The following is a 19131-nucleotide window of genomic DNA, read 5'->3' as shown; positions in this document are numbered from 1 at the left end:
TAATAAAAGTGAAAATAATCCATTCACATGACAAAGTGATTAACAAATCAAGTAAACATAAGTTACTTATCTTGGGAGCGGATACTACGTTCCGACGGCAGCTCGAGGGAAGGCAGACACGTCCCGACGGCGGTGAATCCTTGCTTCTTGAAAGGTGAAAGGAGCTGGCGACCAGGCAGAGACGCGAATCAAGGTCTTCCGAAAGGTTTGTGATTCATTTTCCAAAGCGTATCTTTCCTATCACATTAAAATCGGTTACAACCTAACCTTGCAACCGGCTGTAGGGACCGAGGCTGAGCCTATTTCGTCCACCTTGGGGCTGCAGAGGATGTTTGTACGAGAGACGACTAACAAGAGAACGGACAGAACTGTCCCTCACCGATTTTAATGAGCTTCGGATATGTTGTAGAACATAAGAAAATATTAGACCCATATTTTTTTTTATCTGCGTATCTCGACATTTAGGGGTTGAAACCACCCCTCGAAAATAACGCATTTTTTCGTTTTTTGCGAATATCTTTGAAACTATAAGGTTTATGAAAAAATGTTCTATACGAAAGTTTTATGGCATTTTATACTCTTTACAACAGTATATTTATATTTTTTTAAAATTTCAAATTTTTTAATTTATCCCACCCCCCACCCCTTTTTTTCAACATTTTAAAAATTTTGTAAGGACAAAAATTAAAGAGCATTAAAAGCCGAATCCACCCATATATAATAACATATGGGTTCCATCATTCTCAATTATTAGCAAAACGAGATAGTAATCTCGCGCTATAGGTGCTGCGCTAGAAGTAGTGTCGCGTTATTTCTTTAGTCGCGTCACACTCAATAACTGCCTCTTCTGCGTATATTTTTATATTAAAACATAAAAATGGATTAATCTTAATTATATAATACGCAACGTATTACACGATATAAAGCATAAATGCATATATATAACAAAAGTAGCATATATATACGTATGTGCCTACGTACATTTTCATTGTTACAAATGCGAATATAAATTAATATGAAGCAAAATATTTTTTAACATTTAAAACTGCAAATACAATATAACAAAATATATAATATCAAGAGAAAAATATAAAACATAAACTGCAATAACTATTTGCATAATTATATTATTTACACTATATGCACGTAGCACGCTCTGATAATAAAGATAATGTAAGTACATAAGTATATAATTTAATTTAATTTGAAGTTTGAAAATACATTTATACGGATGTATATATACATTTTGCATACGACACGGACAAATAACTTTAATATCAGTGTTGATAGAGGGACCGGTTGTTTTCGCGCAAGTGCATCACGTGAGGCTTCAAAAAAATATCCATTAGTAATAGGAAGGAGATCTTTGATCGTACATCTTGCACACGACAACGTATAAATATAGTAACAGTGATAGACGGATCGGTTGTTCTCGCGCAGGCGTGAGGCTTCAATAAAGCATCATCTCCTTCCTATTACTAATAGATACTTTATTGAAGCCTCTCGCCTGCGCGAGAACAACCGATCCGTCTATCACTGTTACTATATTTATACGTCGTGTGCAAGATGTACGATCAAAGATCTCCTTCCTATTACTAATAGATATTTTATTGAAGCCTCACGTGATGTGCTTGCGCGAAAACAACCGGTCCCTCTATCAACACTGATATTAAAGTTATTTGTCCGTGTCGTATGCAAAATGTATATATACATCCGTATAAATGTATTTTCAAACTTCAAATTAAATTAAATTATATACTTATATACTTACATTATCTTTATTCTCAGAGCGTGCTACGTGCATATAGTGTAAATAATATAATTATGCAAATAGTTATTGCAGTTTATGTTTTATATTTTTCTCTTGATATTATATATTTTGTTATATTGTATTTGCAGTTTTAAATGTTAAAAAATATTTTGCTTCATATTAATTTATATTCGCATTTGTAACAATGAAAATGTACGTAGGCACATACGTATATATATGCTACTTTTGTTATATATATGCATTTATGCTTTATATCGTGTAATACGTTGCGTATTATATAATTAAGATTAATCCATTTTTATGTTTTAATATAAAAATATACGCAGAAGAGGCAGTTATTGAGTGTGACGCGACTAAAGAAATAACGCGACACTACTTCTAGCGCAGCACCTATAGCGCGAGATTACTATCTCGTTTTGCTAATAATTGAGAATGATGGAACTCATATGTTATTATATATGGGTGGATTCGGCTTTTAATGCTCTTTAATTTTTGTCCTTACAAAATTTTTAAAATGTTGAAAAAAAGGGATGGGGGATGGGTTAAATTAAAAAATTTGAAATTTTTAAAAAATATAAATATACTGTTGTAAAGAGTATAAAATGCCATAAAACTTTCGTATAGAACATTTTTTCATAAACCTTATATTTTCAAAGATATTCGCAAAAAACGAAAAAATGCGTTATTTTCGAGGGGTGGTTTCAACCCCTAAATGTCGAGATACGCAGATAAAAAAAAATATGGGTCTAATATTTTCTTATGTTCTATAACATATCCGAAGCTCATTAAAATCGGTGAGGGACAGTTCTGTCCGTTCCCTTGTAAGTATCAGGCCACCAGAACTGAAAAGAAAACAATAAAGGGCAAGAGCGTCATCAGCGTGATCCTACAAAGAATGGCGGATCATCGAGACAAGAAGAGCGCACAGCGTTGACACCGCGACACAAAAACACTTAAACAACACGTGCCTTTGTCTTGAAAAAACATTATGTAACTTCTTTTGATTTTGATACATGTTTTACTCTTTTTCGTTATCACACACAAGCGCAACGATTATGAAATGCGTATAAAGTATTTTTTTTTAATAGTATTTTATCTGTATTAACGACACGTTACATTTTAATATTTTATAAAGCGATTTCGCATAATATCTTTATTCATTGTTTAGAGTTTACAAACATTATATGATATAAAAACTACTTATTTTAAGTTTAGCATTAAGATGTTATTAGGCTAAGTACACAGTATACTTGAGATTGTATCAACACAGAAAGAACATTATTTTTGTACTCGTTTATTAAACAACATACACACGACAATATTAGATAACCTAAAGTGTGAATTAATTATTAGAACAACATAGCAGTTAGCTATCATCTCTGTAGCAAAAATAACATACTGAGTTGCATAAAATATATACATAGGAGCGAATATTATTTCAAAAGTTATATTGGCCATTAGGCCTAATTCTTTTGTAACCTCCACAAGCTGGAAATAGTAAAAATGCAGGACTTACAACAGGAGCTCGCGGACTATTTTTTATTTCTTTATATTATAAGTTTGTTTCGTTTATTAGTTTCATTTAGTATTTCGTATGCCTATTGTATGTACGTAGCGGTAACATAGCCGAAAATAAATACTTAATGTATTTTTATGTAATAATCAAAAAAGTGATAGAGTGCCACACTTCATGTGAGTTTTGCACTTTCGGGTGCAATAACCAAGAAACGCTATAATCATCATAAGTACAACAAGGAGCAACTCGGTGGAGCTCCCGCCATCCGAAAACAATCTCCGCTCATTGGAGAACACCCGAGGAGAGGGGATATCCCAACGCGCGAGCAGGCAAAAGGACGCTTTGCGCTGAGTGGATGCAGCGCAAGCGGAGGGGGTAACTAGATATTCCAAGCGGCAGCAACCGACGCTATCGCTGATTGGAGGACAGATCGGCGGCCGCGGGGGACACCCACGAAAGGTCCACAACGGACTTCCCCTGCAGCCGTACGCACGTATTATCCCCGCCCCGATTGGCGAGGACGAGACCCGTAGAGGCGGCCCAATCCTCCAGGATCCCGCCCCTCGCGTTGGGTCGCAAGGGATCCCAAACCCTGGATCTGGCGTTGAAATCCCCTGCGACCAGGACCAGCTCGCGGGCGTGTCGGAGAAGGTGATCTCCTATCTCCGCGAGCCGGTCCTCGAACACTCCTAGGTCCAGGCTAGGCGGCAGGTACATCCCCACCACCAGCACCGGATCCCAGGAGGCGACCACGAATCCCCCGCCTTCTCCCAGACGTGAGAGGGGCGGGGAATCGGTCGCGTCCCCCCGCACCAAGGCCACCGAGCCGCCAGCATCGGCAACCCAGCTTGGGCTGTCGGCCGGCATCGAGTGCGGCTCGGCGGCCAGGCCCAACCCGAAACCATGCTCCGCCATCGTGTGCACGAATAGATCCTGCCCGGCGAGCGTGGTTCAAGTTGGTCTGCAGGATGCGTCCGTAACGAGGGAAAGTTACGGCGCGGAGGGCTCACAGCCAGTAGCCCTCTCTCCCTCCGTCTCCATCGGAACCTCTTTGTCCCATGAAGCCGGATCGGCCTCTTAGACAAGTATTATGAGTGACACACTCATAACGATAAGGTGTCAGTAACACGATGACGTAAGTCTGTCAGCTGCAGTCAGCATCGAGCGCATCGCGCAATCCGCTCGACAATTAGCGCAATGCTCCTTAGACAGCACTTGCTGTCTAAGCAATAATTTGGAATACTGACCGATTTACGCCCTCACGCAATCCTCCCCTTCTTTCGATCCAACTACCGAATTATCGGATATATAAACCGACGAAAGAAGGTGAGGAGCGGGTCAATCCAAAGTAGACTATCTAAGACTACACACGACACTCTGTTTTGCGGGGTCGTGTATCGCCGAGATAACTTATCGTAAAACCACGATGCTCTGCTTTGCGGGGTCGTGGACAACGAGCTCATAGACGCGACACTCTGCTTTGCGGGGTCGCAATCTACCCATTGTAACTGAATACAAGAACAAAAGTGTTCAAGACAAATAACGGTGTATGTGACGAAATACTTTCCTCGCGAGATCTCTGGCAGCGATCCCAAAATCGTACTCACAACGAGGGGTACAACACAAGGCCTTTTCTCCTTGGGCGCTTCCACCTCCGCGTCATCCTTAGTGACGACGCGGGAGGTCGCGCCCACTGCGGAGAGATCGGGGGTAATTTCGGCCGCCGGTGCTGCGGCCGGGGACCCCTGCGGTCCGCCTGTCTTTCCTCCTCCGCTTTTACCCCTGATCGGGGGGGGGGGGCCCTGCAGGCCGGCCCGCCCACCCGGTGGTCCGCCCTCTGACCACGGTCAGCGCAGACCGGGCACCCGACGCGCTCGCCACAGACTACCGCCCTATGTCCCGGTCGACCGCACCGGTAGCACAATCCGGTACAGTCGACGTCCCGGTTGGGACAGCGCGATCCCACGCGCCCTCGCTCCCCATTTATAGCACTGGAGGGGCCGCGCGGCGAGCAGCTGCACACAACACAGCGCCCAGCCGACCGTAACCCGGCCCACCGCGGCGATCTTATTGGCCGCGGCCACCGGGCAGCGGATCCAGGCGATACTCAGGCCGTCGTAAGCCCCTCTGACCGCCCCGACTCGCACCTCTCCCTCGGCGCACTTTCCCACGTCGCAGACCGCAGCCGCGATTTCCTCCCTCGTGGCAGAGTCGTCGAGGTCCCGAACTCGAAGCTCCGCCATTTTGACCGGGGGGCGACCTTCACATCGCTCCTGCCAGCCAACACCTCCTGGAGCCGGGCCAGTTGTTTGGGCTTGTCCCGGCCGCCCTCGCCCGGGGCCTCTAACACTAGGGCCCCAGTCTGGGCCCTCCGGATCCTGAAGCCTTGTATTCCCAGATTGGCGAGCTGGACGGACGCCTTCGCCTTGGTGTACCCGCCCTCGCGGCAGGTGATTGTTACCGCCACCGATCTGGGGAGCCTTTTTCTCTTAGGCTTGGGGGGGGGGGCGGTCTCGCCCCGGCGGTCGCGACTTCGGTCCTCCGGGGGGGAGGGGGCGGGGTGGCACTCCCTGCCCCAGTGGCTCTCCCCCTTTCGCGTCTCGCCCGCCGCCCAACCACCTCCGTCCAGAGGGGCGGGCCCCTCGGCGGTGAGGGCGGACGTCGCGGGTTTGATGCCGGTCGAGCCCGCGTCCCGAGCCACCCGCGCACTGGCCGGCTAGGCCAATCGCCCTTGATTCGTCGTCGCGGAGAAGGAGGGCGGTGGAGCGGCACCACCGGTCGTCCTCAGGACCCCCGCCGCAGCGGCATCGGCCGCTCTCTTCCTTCTCTCCCTCCGCTTGACACTCCGGCCGGTCGCCCGGTTCTCAGAGGCCCTCCCCTCCCCCCTTCTTAGGGTCGGGTCCCCAGGCCTGTGTACTGGGAGGGGAGGGGGTCGAGCGAGTGTCCGCGCTCAGTCGGCGCGCCCAGGTCCGTACGGCCCATGACCTCGGCCATGCCCTCGAAGTCGAGGGCGTCGCCGCCCCGACCCAGGCGCTCCCTGGCGTCGAGCAACTCCCCGATCAGGGCCGTCACTCGGCGGTACGCCAGATCCTTCTCGGAGTCATCCGGCTTGTCCGGCGGCCGGTCGCACAGCACCGCTGACACTCCGTTGATTGGCGGTCGTCTCACCTCGTCGCTGGGGCGCGGGGGCGGCACTCGCCCCGGTCCCCTGGCTCTCTTGCTCGGGGCCGGTTGCCCCGTCGAAGGGGGCCGCGCAACGACCGCGGCCCGTCCCGTCCCCCCGCCGCCCGCGGCTCCCCCAACTACGGAAAAAACCGGGAGGGGAGAGGGCTCCGTATCGGAAGACGAGGAGGCGGACCGATCCCGCCGCGCAGTCCCTCTCCTCCTTTTCTTCTTACTGGGGCCGTCGGGCGAGTGCCTCCCGACCAATCCCGTGGACGCCGTTCGCGCAGGAAGGGCGGACTCCCACGCGTTGCGCTCCCTCCTGAGGCGCTCCTTCAGGGCAGCGACCTCCATCCTCAGGTCCGCGATCTGGCCCCGGAGATCGTCGGCCTCTCTGGCCCCGGAGCCTTCAATCATCGCCTGGGTCCTGGTGGTAAGGGCCCTGGCCGCCTCCCTGATGCCCTCGATGTTGTCCCGGGCGGCCTCCCGGACAGTTCCCTTAATGTTCGCAGCCGGGGAACCTAACCTTTTTTTTACGAGGTGGGAATGCATTTACGCATATTCCCGCCGCCGATGACTCACGGGCGTTGGTTATGTGGGACTCACGGACTTGCGGTCGGGAAGGCTAAGCCCTTCCCGACCGCGTGCAATGACCGCGTCCTACCCACTAAACCCACCTCGGATGGTCTTTACGGCGCGCTTCGGGGGACCCACCGGAAATCGCTGTCCAGCATAACTGCCGGTGGGCCCCCCCGCGCCGATGCGCTTTTGGCGCGTGTCTCGTCGGGCGAGCGGGGCGAACGTTTCCGAATGCTGGAGAGCCCCGCTCGCCCGACTGGTCCTTTGAGTTTAGACCGGCCATCTATTGAAAATAAGGGAAAGGGCGGGTAGTTTACAGTCTCTCCCGGCCGCCACTACTTTCCCACTCCCCCCCACGGCCAAGTGTGGAGAGGAGGGAGACGGGGGACTGATATTTTCGTCCCCCAAATAATTACTACTTGCACTGGGAGGAGTCGAGGGCCGGAGCGGACGTCGCCCCGAGCAATCTCGATCCCCCCAGCGGCCCGCGGTGTATTCGTAGGGGGGAAAGGCTCCTCGCCCAGTGATCGGGCCGCCCCCCCCCAGCGGGCGAAAATTGCTTTAAGGGTCCGGGAGGAGAGGGAGGGCCGTGTCCATCGGCCCCTCCCTCTGGTCACCCCCTCCCGGACCATACGCCTTGTTCGCGCACGCCGACCTCGCGTCTAGCTCGAAGCCGGCGCGCCCGCAGCTCCTCCCCCGTCTGCGTCCGGGGGACGTCCCCAGTTGTCCCCCACGGTCCGCCGGGGACCCAAGCGGGGCCGTCGTGGCCGGGGGCATCAGCTCCCGGTCGCGGTCCCCGCCGCCCGCCGAGCCTGGCGGGCGACCGCGACGCCGGCGGCGAAGGGGTGGTGCGTCCCTCGCCCCGGTTTCTCCAATATCTGAAGGGGGAAATCCGCGAGGACCCCCCTCTCCTCTCCTCACTCTTTCGGCTTTTTCCTTCCGCGACATGACTGTTTCGCAAAAGGAGAAGGCCTCTTCCCATGTGGATTCGTCCCTCAGCATCGCAGCCGGGGAACCTAACCTAACCTAACCTAATCAAGTTACGCTGCAAGTAGTACTACCCATAGAGATAATACGCTCCTCACTTCCCGTACCCCACGCTCCACGGCCGCCTTCGTACCCCACGCACGCTTCGACGTACGGGGAGCAGGGAGCGATCTCCCACCAGACTAGTTGAGTGACGAAGACAACACCTTACTACATATCGTTCTATCCCATAGAAGATGCGGACAGCTCCGCTCACAGAAGGTTGACTCTATATTATATATCTCTATGTACGATACGCGCGTATCGGGCGTATTAAATTTCGACCAATGACAGACGATCCGCCGTTTTTGATACGTTGACGATCCGCGGAAATTCATAATCGAGCGGATCGCACGATCTGTATGCACAGTCATATATTGTTACATGGCGTGTGCACTGGGCGGTGTATATATTTACTTCTTTTTACTATAACCTCTTCAGATGTATGAGCACTACGCGTGCTACTCCTTTTTGTCACCTTTTGTGTACTTCTTATGGGCACGAAAAGGTTAGAAATGGCCACGCATGCTTGTGTGTGTGTGTGTGTGTGTGTTCCATACGCCGAAATGTGGCTCTTATGTCCCATGGAGCGGATTACACGGAAGCAGAATCAGCGGATCACTAATCACGGGATCGTTCTAATAGAACCTTTTCAAAAATTCCGTTGAAACAGTCCCATGATTGGTGATCCGCTCGTTCCGCTTCCGCATAATCCGCTTTATGGGACATAAGGGAGCGTTTCCACCGAGCGCGTCACGCGTCGCGTCGTCCTTCGCGTCCAATCAAAACGTCCCATTTTATTATAATAAAATATAATGGACGTTTTGATTGGATGCGAAGGACGACGCGACGCTTGACGCGTTCGGTGGGAACGCTCCCTAAGAGACATATTTTGGCGTACTGAAAGCAGCGGAATATCTGTGATTGGTTGCAGAGTTCGATACGCCCGATACGCTCCATGGGACGTCACCTTTAGGACGAGAGGGGGCTGATATTCGGGATGAAGCATAGACTAATGTAGACGGAGCCTTTTGAGAAGGGTAGCTGATTTTTGCGGTAAGGGAGAGTCCATGAACTTCGGTCAGTTCCGTCACGATTCGACTATGTTCGGCATTATATCGTCCGTCGCTCACTCGCTCGCGCTCTCTCTCTCTCTCTCTCTCTCTCTCTCTCTCTCTCTCTCTCGCTCGCTCTCTCTCTCCCTCTTGCAGTCATATTCTCTCTCGCTCGCGCTCTCTTTTTCTCTCTCTCGCTCTTTCTCTCTCTCTCCGACGCCCTGACGACATCTACGCAGCAAATTAAGGACCAGCAGACTGCACTCGCGGGTCGTGTCGGTGCTCTGGAGTCTGGTTTTTCATCTCGGGCTGTGATGGTGCTGCTGCGCCCGACCTAGTTGCGCGACCCGTTACAGACCGGCTTCCGGTGTGGTAATAGCACGCAAACTGCGCTCATCAAACTGACTGACGACGTCAGAGCTGCAGTCGACCGTAGGTCGGTTACAATGCTCGTTCTGTTCGATTTCTCGAGGACATTCGATTCGGTACAGCATGACCTCCTCCTTCACAAACTCACAAAATTTACCTTTCAAATTCTGTCCTCCGCTGGTTCAAATCTTACCTTGCCGACAGAACTCAGTATGTGCGTGGATCTGATGGTCTCTCCTCATTGGCCGGAATCTCCACCGGCGTACCTCAGGGCTCGGTGTTAGGCCCCCTTTTGTTCGCCATGTTTATAAATGATTTGAGTCTTTCCATAAGGCACTGCCACCATCTTCTCTACGCCGATGATCTACAGATCTACCTACATTTCTTACCAAGCGAACTCCAGGCATCCTTAGAGAAGATCAGGGAGGACATAGGAGCCATAGTTCACTGGTCACGTCTGAACGATCTGACCTTAAATGCCAGTAAAACCAAAGCATTGTTGCTGGGCAGCGCGCGTTACATTAATGCCTTGAAAGCGCACGACATTCGATTATTTGTTGATGGTATACTCAGATCGAGCTGGTGGACAGAGCAGTCAGTCTTGGCATATATCTTACGAGCACGTTGAATTGGACGGAGCATATTAAGATCTTATCTAGTAGAGTCAATGGTGCTTTATGGAGGCTTAAGCCTATCGAAATTGTCTCTCTACCGCCTTGCGTGCTCGTCTCGTCTCCTCCCTGATCTTCCCTTTGTTTGATTATTGCGCTGGAGTCTTCACGGATCTTACTGGCCAGCAAAAGACTAAGCTCAATCGATTGATAAATGCTTGCGTGCGCTTCATTTTCAACCTCCAAAGAGACGAACATGTGACGCAATACTATAACTCCTTGGGATGGCTGTCAGCGGATGGTCGAAGAGTTTACCTGATCGGTTGTCTACTCTTCACAATAATGCGCTCTGGCTGTCCTTCTTACTTGGCTAGCAACTTGCAGCCTCGCACAGTCTCACGTGCTGCATTGCGTGTGTCACCGACGGATCTAGCTGTTCCACGCTGTAGGACTTCCACCTTTCAGCATTCTTTCCGGGATGCTGCATCCACTCTGTGGAACTCCCTTCCCGCTACACTCAGAACACTGGATTCAGCTGGATATCTTTTCGAAGGGAACTCTTCGACCATTTGCTGTGCGATGTGCGAGGGGCGGATCTAGCTGCTGGATCTCTCTCTCTCTCTTTCTCATGCTTACCTTATTTTAATGATATACTGCATCAAGGCGTTCGCATGTCTCATTCCTAAGCACGTGGTTTATGTCTTTGTCTGCCCAATTATCCGTATGCACATTATATGTTTCTCACGCTTATTTTTGCTTTATTAATGTACTATACTATTGCGTTTTCACTATAATAATGTAAAATTTATTTTCCTGCTCACTATAACCTGTATGTATATTTCTCTATTTTGTATGCTTACTTTACTTATGTATTTTACTAATGCGCATTTCTCTAATTATGTATATTCAGCTCTGCTTATCACTTTTATGCGCAACGTTTCATGATCATATGCTACCTACTATTCTACTAGTTTGTAAGTTTACTATTAATATTATTGCACGACTCACGTCACACTCAGACTATGTATTCTAAACGACTGTTCTTAGAGGGTTATGCCCTAGAACATAAATAAACGCTCAGTCAGTCAGTCAGTCAGTCAGTCTCTCTCTCTCTCTCTCTCTCTCTTGCAGTCATATGTCGAATTATTAGTCAAATATTATCGAGCGTACCCGAATTCAACCAAAGTTCATGGAATACCTCTTCACCCTAGAGACCCTCTAATCAGAGACTGGCCATCAGGGGGCCACTTTTGATTGGTCCGAAAATTTTTGTCTCTTCCCGCTTATATTTGAAACACATCTTATCCGTAATATTATAATTCAAAAATACAAATAAAAATAAATAAGAACATACAATATATACGTTACATACAATAAGAAAAATAAATATCACTATACAAATTAAAGATAAAAATCAAGTTTTATGACATAACTTTTATTAAATTAAATTGTTCGTAATTTTGTTATGAACATGATACTTAACCTCATAAAGAAATGAATTATTCGTAGGTGTCAAATTTTTACGGCCAACATTTTTTGCCCATGTTGTACGACGTTCACAATTTCTTGGAAATATTTGCATTGTATAGCCCTTCTTTGTCGAATTATTGCAAAATTCGACGAAACAACCCCAACCATTTTTACAATAGTAAACTTGATCACATTGCACGAAACATTCGCACGGCGCGCATGCGCTCTACTTCATCCCGAATATCAGCCCCCTCTCGTCTTAAGTGATAGGTAATGCTCCGTCTACGTAAGTCTATGGGGTGAAAAAGTACTCCATGAACTTCGGTTGAATTCGAGTACGCGCTCGATAATATTCAACTAATAATTCGGTGATATGACTGTGTAACGTCCGGGTCTAGGGATATTTCTTCTCAATGTGTGCGTCGCGACGCCTCGGTCGCCTGACCGACGCGGGAGCTCTCCTTTCAAATTTCGGGCAACCCGCTTACACGAACTCTACCCGGGTATGGCGAGAGCTTGTTGCCGATGGAAAACCTTGTAGGATTTGGTTAGTATGACCTTGATGTAGTTAAGATTAATGAATCTGGATATATATATATATGTATATATTTATTAATAAAACAACGTATAGGATTATTACATGTATTATTTAATTCTCTGGAGGAAATATAATAATCTGTGCTACTGCATCGCTATGGTATTCCGCAGTTGGATCTAAAGGTTCCAACTCCGGAGAATCGTGATCGGAATCGCTAAGCGTGATTATTTCGGGCGCGTTAGACGTTAACTGGTTATAGTTTTCCAAAGGGACGGTGTCTTCTTGGAACAGATCAAGGGAAGAGATTGCTCTTCCTGGCAGAGCGTCTGTGACTGGAGGAGGAAGGGGGGTGTGTTCCAGCGGGTAGCCCACGAAATTCTCAATCTCCTCGAAAGCCCGCTCTAGGGCTTTTTGTTGAGCCTTGAGGATTTTTGCTCTTTTCTTTTTCCCAGCGCGGTGGCGATTCTTCTTGATAGTCTACAAATAAACGCTTGGTTAAGCGAGTGAACGCTTAGTTAAGCATCTTTCTGCGTCAAGGGAAATTAGGGCCGTCGAGTATATTCGTGCTTGTGAATAATTAACTAACTTATATCGCTGGCAAGCGATAGAACGCTTGCTAGCGGAATCTATGGTTTGTTTCTTATATCGCTGGCAAGCGATAGAACGCTCGCTAGCGGAATCTACAGTTTTGTTCACTTATGTCGCTGGCAAGCGATAGAACGCTCGCTAGCGGAATCTACAGTTTCGTTGAGCACGAATATACCGGCTTTTCTAATTTCACCGACGATGTTTTAATCACTGAGTCTACTCACTTTAGGTGTTGTAGAATTCATCGCGGCACAAGGGAGGGGAGAGGGTTGTACCTAGAGGAGTTGTTTATAATTATTTGGAAAATGAAGCCGACAATTAATCCTTATCGAAAGGATTCTTTATAGTATGGCACAGTTCAATTTCGGAAAATATTCTAGGGAGCGAAAGTAAACAATAATTAATTAGTACTCACGAGTTATAATATAGTTTGAAGCAATAGTTTGGTCCACTAATAGTTAAATGGTTGATGTGGGTTGACAGTTGAAGATGGTCGCAGAGATATGTTGGTGATAGCAGTCTGTCGGAGCACGCACTGGTTAACTTAATTAACAATGAGTTGATCGCGAAGTACGAGAGAGGTTGCAGATAACTTGAAGATTGAAGAGTGACGCGTGACCGAGAACTAAGGACTGACTTAATCGCTGAATTGGTACTGCACGAGTGTCGAAAAAAATACTGAGTGAAATGAATGAATGAATGAATGAATGAATGATCCGGCGTCTGTGCGCGGATTTAAATAGGGCGCGGACAAAGGGATCGAGCAAAATCGGCGCTGCGCTCAGCGGCCGCTAGCGCTCCGGAGTAGGGAACACGCGCGAAGCGCAAGAGTCGGTAAGAGTGGGAGTGATTCGGCGGCTTGGCGGGAACCGAGTTTCGGGAGTCGCTGATAAGGCGCGTGAGACCGTTTGCACGTGTGCGGATGTTTATCGGAGATATCTCGTCTAGGATTTCGTCGATCATTTGATCCGGGATACTTTTCGGCTAGGATCGCTTTCACTACCAAATATCTCGCCGGTTTATCAATCTTAATTATTTCTTGGGCGCGACATCTCGTCGCCAACGTGAAATGGATATATCTTACGAACTGTTTATGTTAAATGCCTAGCTATGGTTCACCTGATCTTCCGACACGCAGTCCGGATATTACGCGGATTAATTTCGTATTGTATTTCTTTAGGCGCGACATCCTGTCGCCGTCGTGTTGATAATAGCAGATTTTGTTTTAGAACCGTTCCGTTTGAATCTTTGAGGATTCAGTTGACGAGATATCATTTCTTTAATCATCCGACAGTGCACGTGCAAGGGCCTTTACAAATATCCGGTTCTTATTTATCTTACAGTTAATTAATCCTCGACGAACCCATAAGCAATACGAGAGTAAGAATTTAGAAGTTTAAACGATCCGATTGCCTATGCGTTCGTACCGATAAGAGAGTTAAAATAATGCTAGATAACTTAAAGTATACATATATGTAATATATGATTTTTATATATATATGTACGTAATTTTAAAGTACGATTAAGTGCTTAATATTTGAATTATTATTATATAATGACGACTTAAACGAAAGTAAAAATGAGCCATAGAAACGCATTACTGAGTAAGGTAACTCAGCGCGCATGCATCTGGACAAGTTTCGCGAGAAAACTTTTGGACAAAATTTTCCGGACGCTGGGACGTTACAACTGCAAGCGACTACCCCCAGTGAGTTCAACGATGCCTGCACTGCCTGCATGCAGCGTCCGTGGAGGGGACTCCCACTCTTCGGATTACGTCAAGCGGCGGAAACATCTGCCGTCTCCTTTGCTCCTAGCTCCGTCTCTTTCTCACTCGAACTGTCTTCTCAGCGCAGTCCAAAGAGTGGGGGTCCCCTCCACGGGCGCTGCGTGCAGGCGGTGCAGATAAAAGCTTCTGAACTAGCATCGTTTCCCCACGGGGCCATTCGAGAGATAGAGGGAGAAAGCGAGCGAGTGAGCGACGGACATAGAGCTTGTATTCCCTAAGAGCAAAAAGTCGACTTCACCGAAACTTGACTTAGCCTGAAGTCGACTTTTTTAAGGATGAAAGTCGACTTTTAGTCGACTTATAGTCGGCGAATGACAAAAAAAACGTCGACTTTTCGTCATAACGAAAAGTTGACTTTCTGTCAACTTTAAACGTCAGATTTCAGTCAACTTTCTATGCAGGGGATCTATTCTGTACTGCCTATCGACAACTTCAGTGTCGTTGCGTAGATATTTTATATGGCAAAGTCTGCACAACGACACCGATATAGGGTGTTTACGATAATGGCTATCCGAGTAATTTTCTCTAGGACCGAAATATATGATAAGCACAACCATCTACTATCATCATGATTCGTGACAACTCAATGCTGTCCGGTATAGCCAAATCATCACGAGCAAGTTGCGAGTTGCGAGTTCCGTGAGTTTGTAGCAGGTAACCTAAAAAGTACGACATAAATAATTTGATTATTACAATTAAAAATAATCTGTTTTTAATGTATGGTAAGATTATTAACTTCATTAAAATAGTATATAACACAAATCATGTATTTTTAAAGTATTGTCTAAAGTAATATTAAAGAGATTATTTTATTTACAAATATTTTATTTATTAATTTGTCTATCAAGTTTCTATTATAACGTATATCTAACGCATATCTAACGTATATCTGTTTACTGTATATCTTAATTTACTATGCACTTGTATTACAAATTAAAAAAATTTATTGTAAACATTATTATTAGTTTCACATTAGTGAAATATTCATGCATAACATTTATACATAAAGATACATGATTTTTTTAAATAATGATAACACCATGCAACTTATCATTAACAGTTGTTACAAGAAAGAAAAATATTTATACTTAAATTTTTATTTTACTTGTAATCTAAAAAATATTATTAATAATGATTTATTTAGTAATTTTACATAATTTATCTCATTTGTTTCAAAGTGTTAACACCATCCGTTTAATAAAAGATGACTTTTCTAATATATATGTTAGTTAATAATAAATAATAACATTTATTGAGAATCAATGTTTAATTAAAATATTATATTAGGTTTTGAAATAATACCGTTATGATAGAAACTTGATAGACAAAATAAATATTTGTAAATAATCTCTGATATTACTTTAGACAATACTTTAAAAATACATGATTGTGTTACATATAATTACTATTTTAAAGTTAATAATCTTATCATACATTAAAAACATTATTTTTAATTGTAATAATCAAATTATTTATGTCGTACTTTTTAGGTTACCTGCTACAAACTCACGGAACTCGCAACTCGCAACTTGCTCGTGATGATTTGGCTATACCGGACAGCATTGAGTTGTCACGAATCATGATGATAGTAGATGGTTGTGCTTATCATATATTTCGGTCCTAGAGAAAATTACTCGGATAACCATTATCGTAAACACCCATCCCAGGTAGCAAGGTGACGTTAATACGACGTCAATAATTCGTCATTTAAGGTCGCAGACGTCATGTTACCAAATTAAGACGTAATAGTAACGTCATTTTTTGACCTATTAATTATGTCAGTCATTTATCCATCCTACAACGTATTTCCGACGTCATATTCTTGACTAATTAATAACGTCAGTTAATTGATCATTTTACGACGTATTAATAAGATTTTATTAGTGACTAATTACTGACGTTAACTATAATTCTTTGTAATAATTGACGATTTGACCTCAAATGACAAATTATTGAGGTCTAGTGGACGACACCTTGCTACTATCATTATTTAAAGATTGATTAATAAACAACATTATTAAAATTAATATAATATTTTATATAATTAATACTATCAATATTTTAGAATCATCCCAGGCAGCACATAATATTTATGATAAATATTTATTAATATTTATTAATATTTATTTTTTCAAAATATTATATAAATATTTTACACATATTTTATATATACGAAGAAAAAAATCTTTATTCAACATATTAAAATATAGATTAAATATTTTATATAATATTTATGGTAAATAAAAGATAAAGATTTGTATAAGTAATATTTTGTAAATATTTATAAATATTTCATAAATATTTTTATAATATTTATGATAAATCTTTATGATTTGTCAAATCTAAGACCACAAAAATATTTATAAAATATTTGGATAAATATTTATAAAATATTTAAATAAATATTATAAATATTTTATAAATATTTTATAAATATTGTGTTTTATCTGAGGTATAATTTAGCTTTATCAAAAAAACAGAGCAAAAACATATTTCTATAAGTTATTCCACATGTTATTTTGCATATGTAAAAATCAGGAAAAAACTGTAAATTTATATTTATTTATAAAAATATTAGTTAACTACAAGTTTCATGTTTCTCGCATCTATTGAACTGATCTATAACAAATATGTATTCATGATCATCAACTGTTCATGGATCATCACAAAGGGCTAGGTAGCGTACGATCTTCGAAGTCAAGCAACGTCGACGGCGGTTCAGAGTTGGATGAGTGACCGCGGAAGTTAGGCAATTCCAAATGTGACTATGGTGTGGTGGGTCGTGATGCTTGTTGAGAAACAACGTAGATTTTTTTTTACATTATAATTATGTTATTTCGATATTTTCATAATGCAAGTACTGCATATATAGGACATGTACCCGAAATATTTTATAAAACGTCAAAATAACGGCTTTTACTACCTGGGATAGTCATAAAAATGACGTTAAAATGTCGTCTTTATTAAATGTAATCTAAAAACCTATGTTTTGTCATAAAAATGACAATAAAATACCGTCAAATGTACGATACTAGCTTTTTGAAAATGACGTCAATAATATGAAAATAATGACGTATTTTTGACGTCAATATATGACGTCGTTAAGATGAGACAAATGTACATCAGTTTTACGACATTTAGACGTCATTTTATCTCGACATTATGACGTCTGGTTCGTCATAAAATGACCAAAAAATGCCGTCAATTAGACGTCACCTTGCTACCTGGGATAGTTGTCGGTAGCCGGTACAAAATAGAGCCCCAGATTGAAAATGCAGAAATTTTTGATGGAAGTATATTTTTAAGGTTATGAGTAGATATTTAACTCGTCCTGTCAAATATGAGGAAATTTTCGGAGTTTTCGGGAATTATCGAAACGTCAGAGAAATAGACGTACTTTGCTGCTTTATCATCGCGATTCTGAACCTCCTGTTTCAAACAAATTATTATGGTGGTGATATTCTTTTTCCTAAATCATCTGTGATTTACGATAACTCAATAAATATTATAATTTGGCAGACGTTTCGTTTTCCGATGGATTAGTAACGACGTCGATCCTCTTTTTCTTGTCGGTCCAGACACGAAATCTTTTACGTCTATTAAATGACGCAGATAGAGCAATAGCATTGGATAGCATTATTGAATGATTGATTGAAAGTGGTAAAATTGACTTATAAAAGTCGACTTTTCATTGACTTCGATATTTTTCTCCAAACTATTGTGACTAGCAAATGTTTGAAATTATAATGTTTTGGACTTGTCAGTTTCGATTCGCAACGTGGTTCGAGTTGACGCTGATCGCATTAGGCATCGTACTGAGTTGCTTCGTAGGCATGTGCATTCCAGCTGCGATTATCGAATATGGTGAATTCAGCACTATGCTTTTGGATCGCAACAGGGAGAATGACACTACCACACCGACCATCATATTGCTATGGTTCGGGAGTGGAAAGATTTTGTAAGTATCACGTTTTAACCCTCTGAACCCTTTTTCGTCATTTTTAAAAGTCGACTGAAAGTTGACTTCTAAAAATCGACTTTCTGCTGACTTTCCGTCAAATGTGTTCTTAGAGTTAATGGGGGGGGCCTTTGTGCATCGCGACGCGCACGGGGAGAATCGACAGAGAGGTGGATATTCTGTCTTTTTTCGTGTGGGAACAGGTTCGTAACTATACAATCTGAGGCCCAATTCTCGAACTCGTACGAAAAAAATTTCTTACAAAGATAACACTGTGCATTCATTAAGTGATACATAATTTTGAATCTAAAAGATGCATGCCAATTAATGAATGCACAGTATTACTTTCGTATGTAAAAATTTTTTGTACTAATTGTAACAGCCCAAGGCTCAAGTAAACACCAAGTAAGTAGGCTCGTACCTGTCGTACTGCTCGTATATGAGTGTTTTCCATTTAGTGACACAAGTCGACACAAGTATTGTTCTATCTTTGTTACTCATTGAACATAAAAAAAGATAGAATTTTTGTATCAACTTGTGTTACTAAATGGAAAGCACCCTATGTGGCGCTTCTCTCCTTCTAAAAAACGGAGTGATGGGGATGTCCAACACGAAAAGAGACAAAATATATGAGAATATATTCATGTCTCTGTCGATTCTCCTCGCGCGGACTCCGGCATATAGCAATGGCCCCTCCAT

The 19131-nt window shown here is 43.9% G+C and overlaps 2 protein-coding genes across 2 annotated transcripts; both read right to left on the bottom strand.

The window, feature by feature from the left end:
* Window positions 1-5179: 5179 nt before the first annotated feature.
* LOC118646495 lies at window positions 5180-5530 on the bottom strand. Its single transcript, XM_036289512.1, has one exon. The coding sequence runs from the start codon at window positions 5528-5530 to the stop codon at window positions 5180-5182; it is 351 nt and encodes a 116-aa protein (XP_036145405.1).
* Window positions 5531-12149: 6619 nt separating this feature from the next.
* LOC105833367 lies at window positions 12150-15019 on the bottom strand. Its single transcript, XM_036294361.1, has 3 exons — window positions 13101-15019; window positions 12910-12960; window positions 12150-12574 (listed from the first exon to the last, which is right to left on the bottom strand). Exons 2-3 carry the CDS (start codon window positions 12928-12930, stop codon window positions 12209-12211), a joined length of 387 nt encoding a protein of 128 aa, XP_036150254.1. The 5' UTR covers window positions 12931-12960; window positions 13101-15019; the 3' UTR covers window positions 12150-12208.
* Window positions 15020-19131: the final 4112 nt, after the last annotated feature.

The sequence above is a fragment of the Monomorium pharaonis genome, chromosome 1, assembly GCF_013373865.1.
Source record: "Monomorium pharaonis isolate MP-MQ-018 chromosome 1, ASM1337386v2, whole genome shotgun sequence".
NCBI classification, from domain to species: Eukaryota; Metazoa; Arthropoda; class Insecta; order Hymenoptera; family Formicidae; genus Monomorium; species Monomorium pharaonis.
The sequence above is the reverse complement of the archived record's forward strand: the minus strand, read 5'-3'. Positions and strand labels throughout refer to the sequence as shown.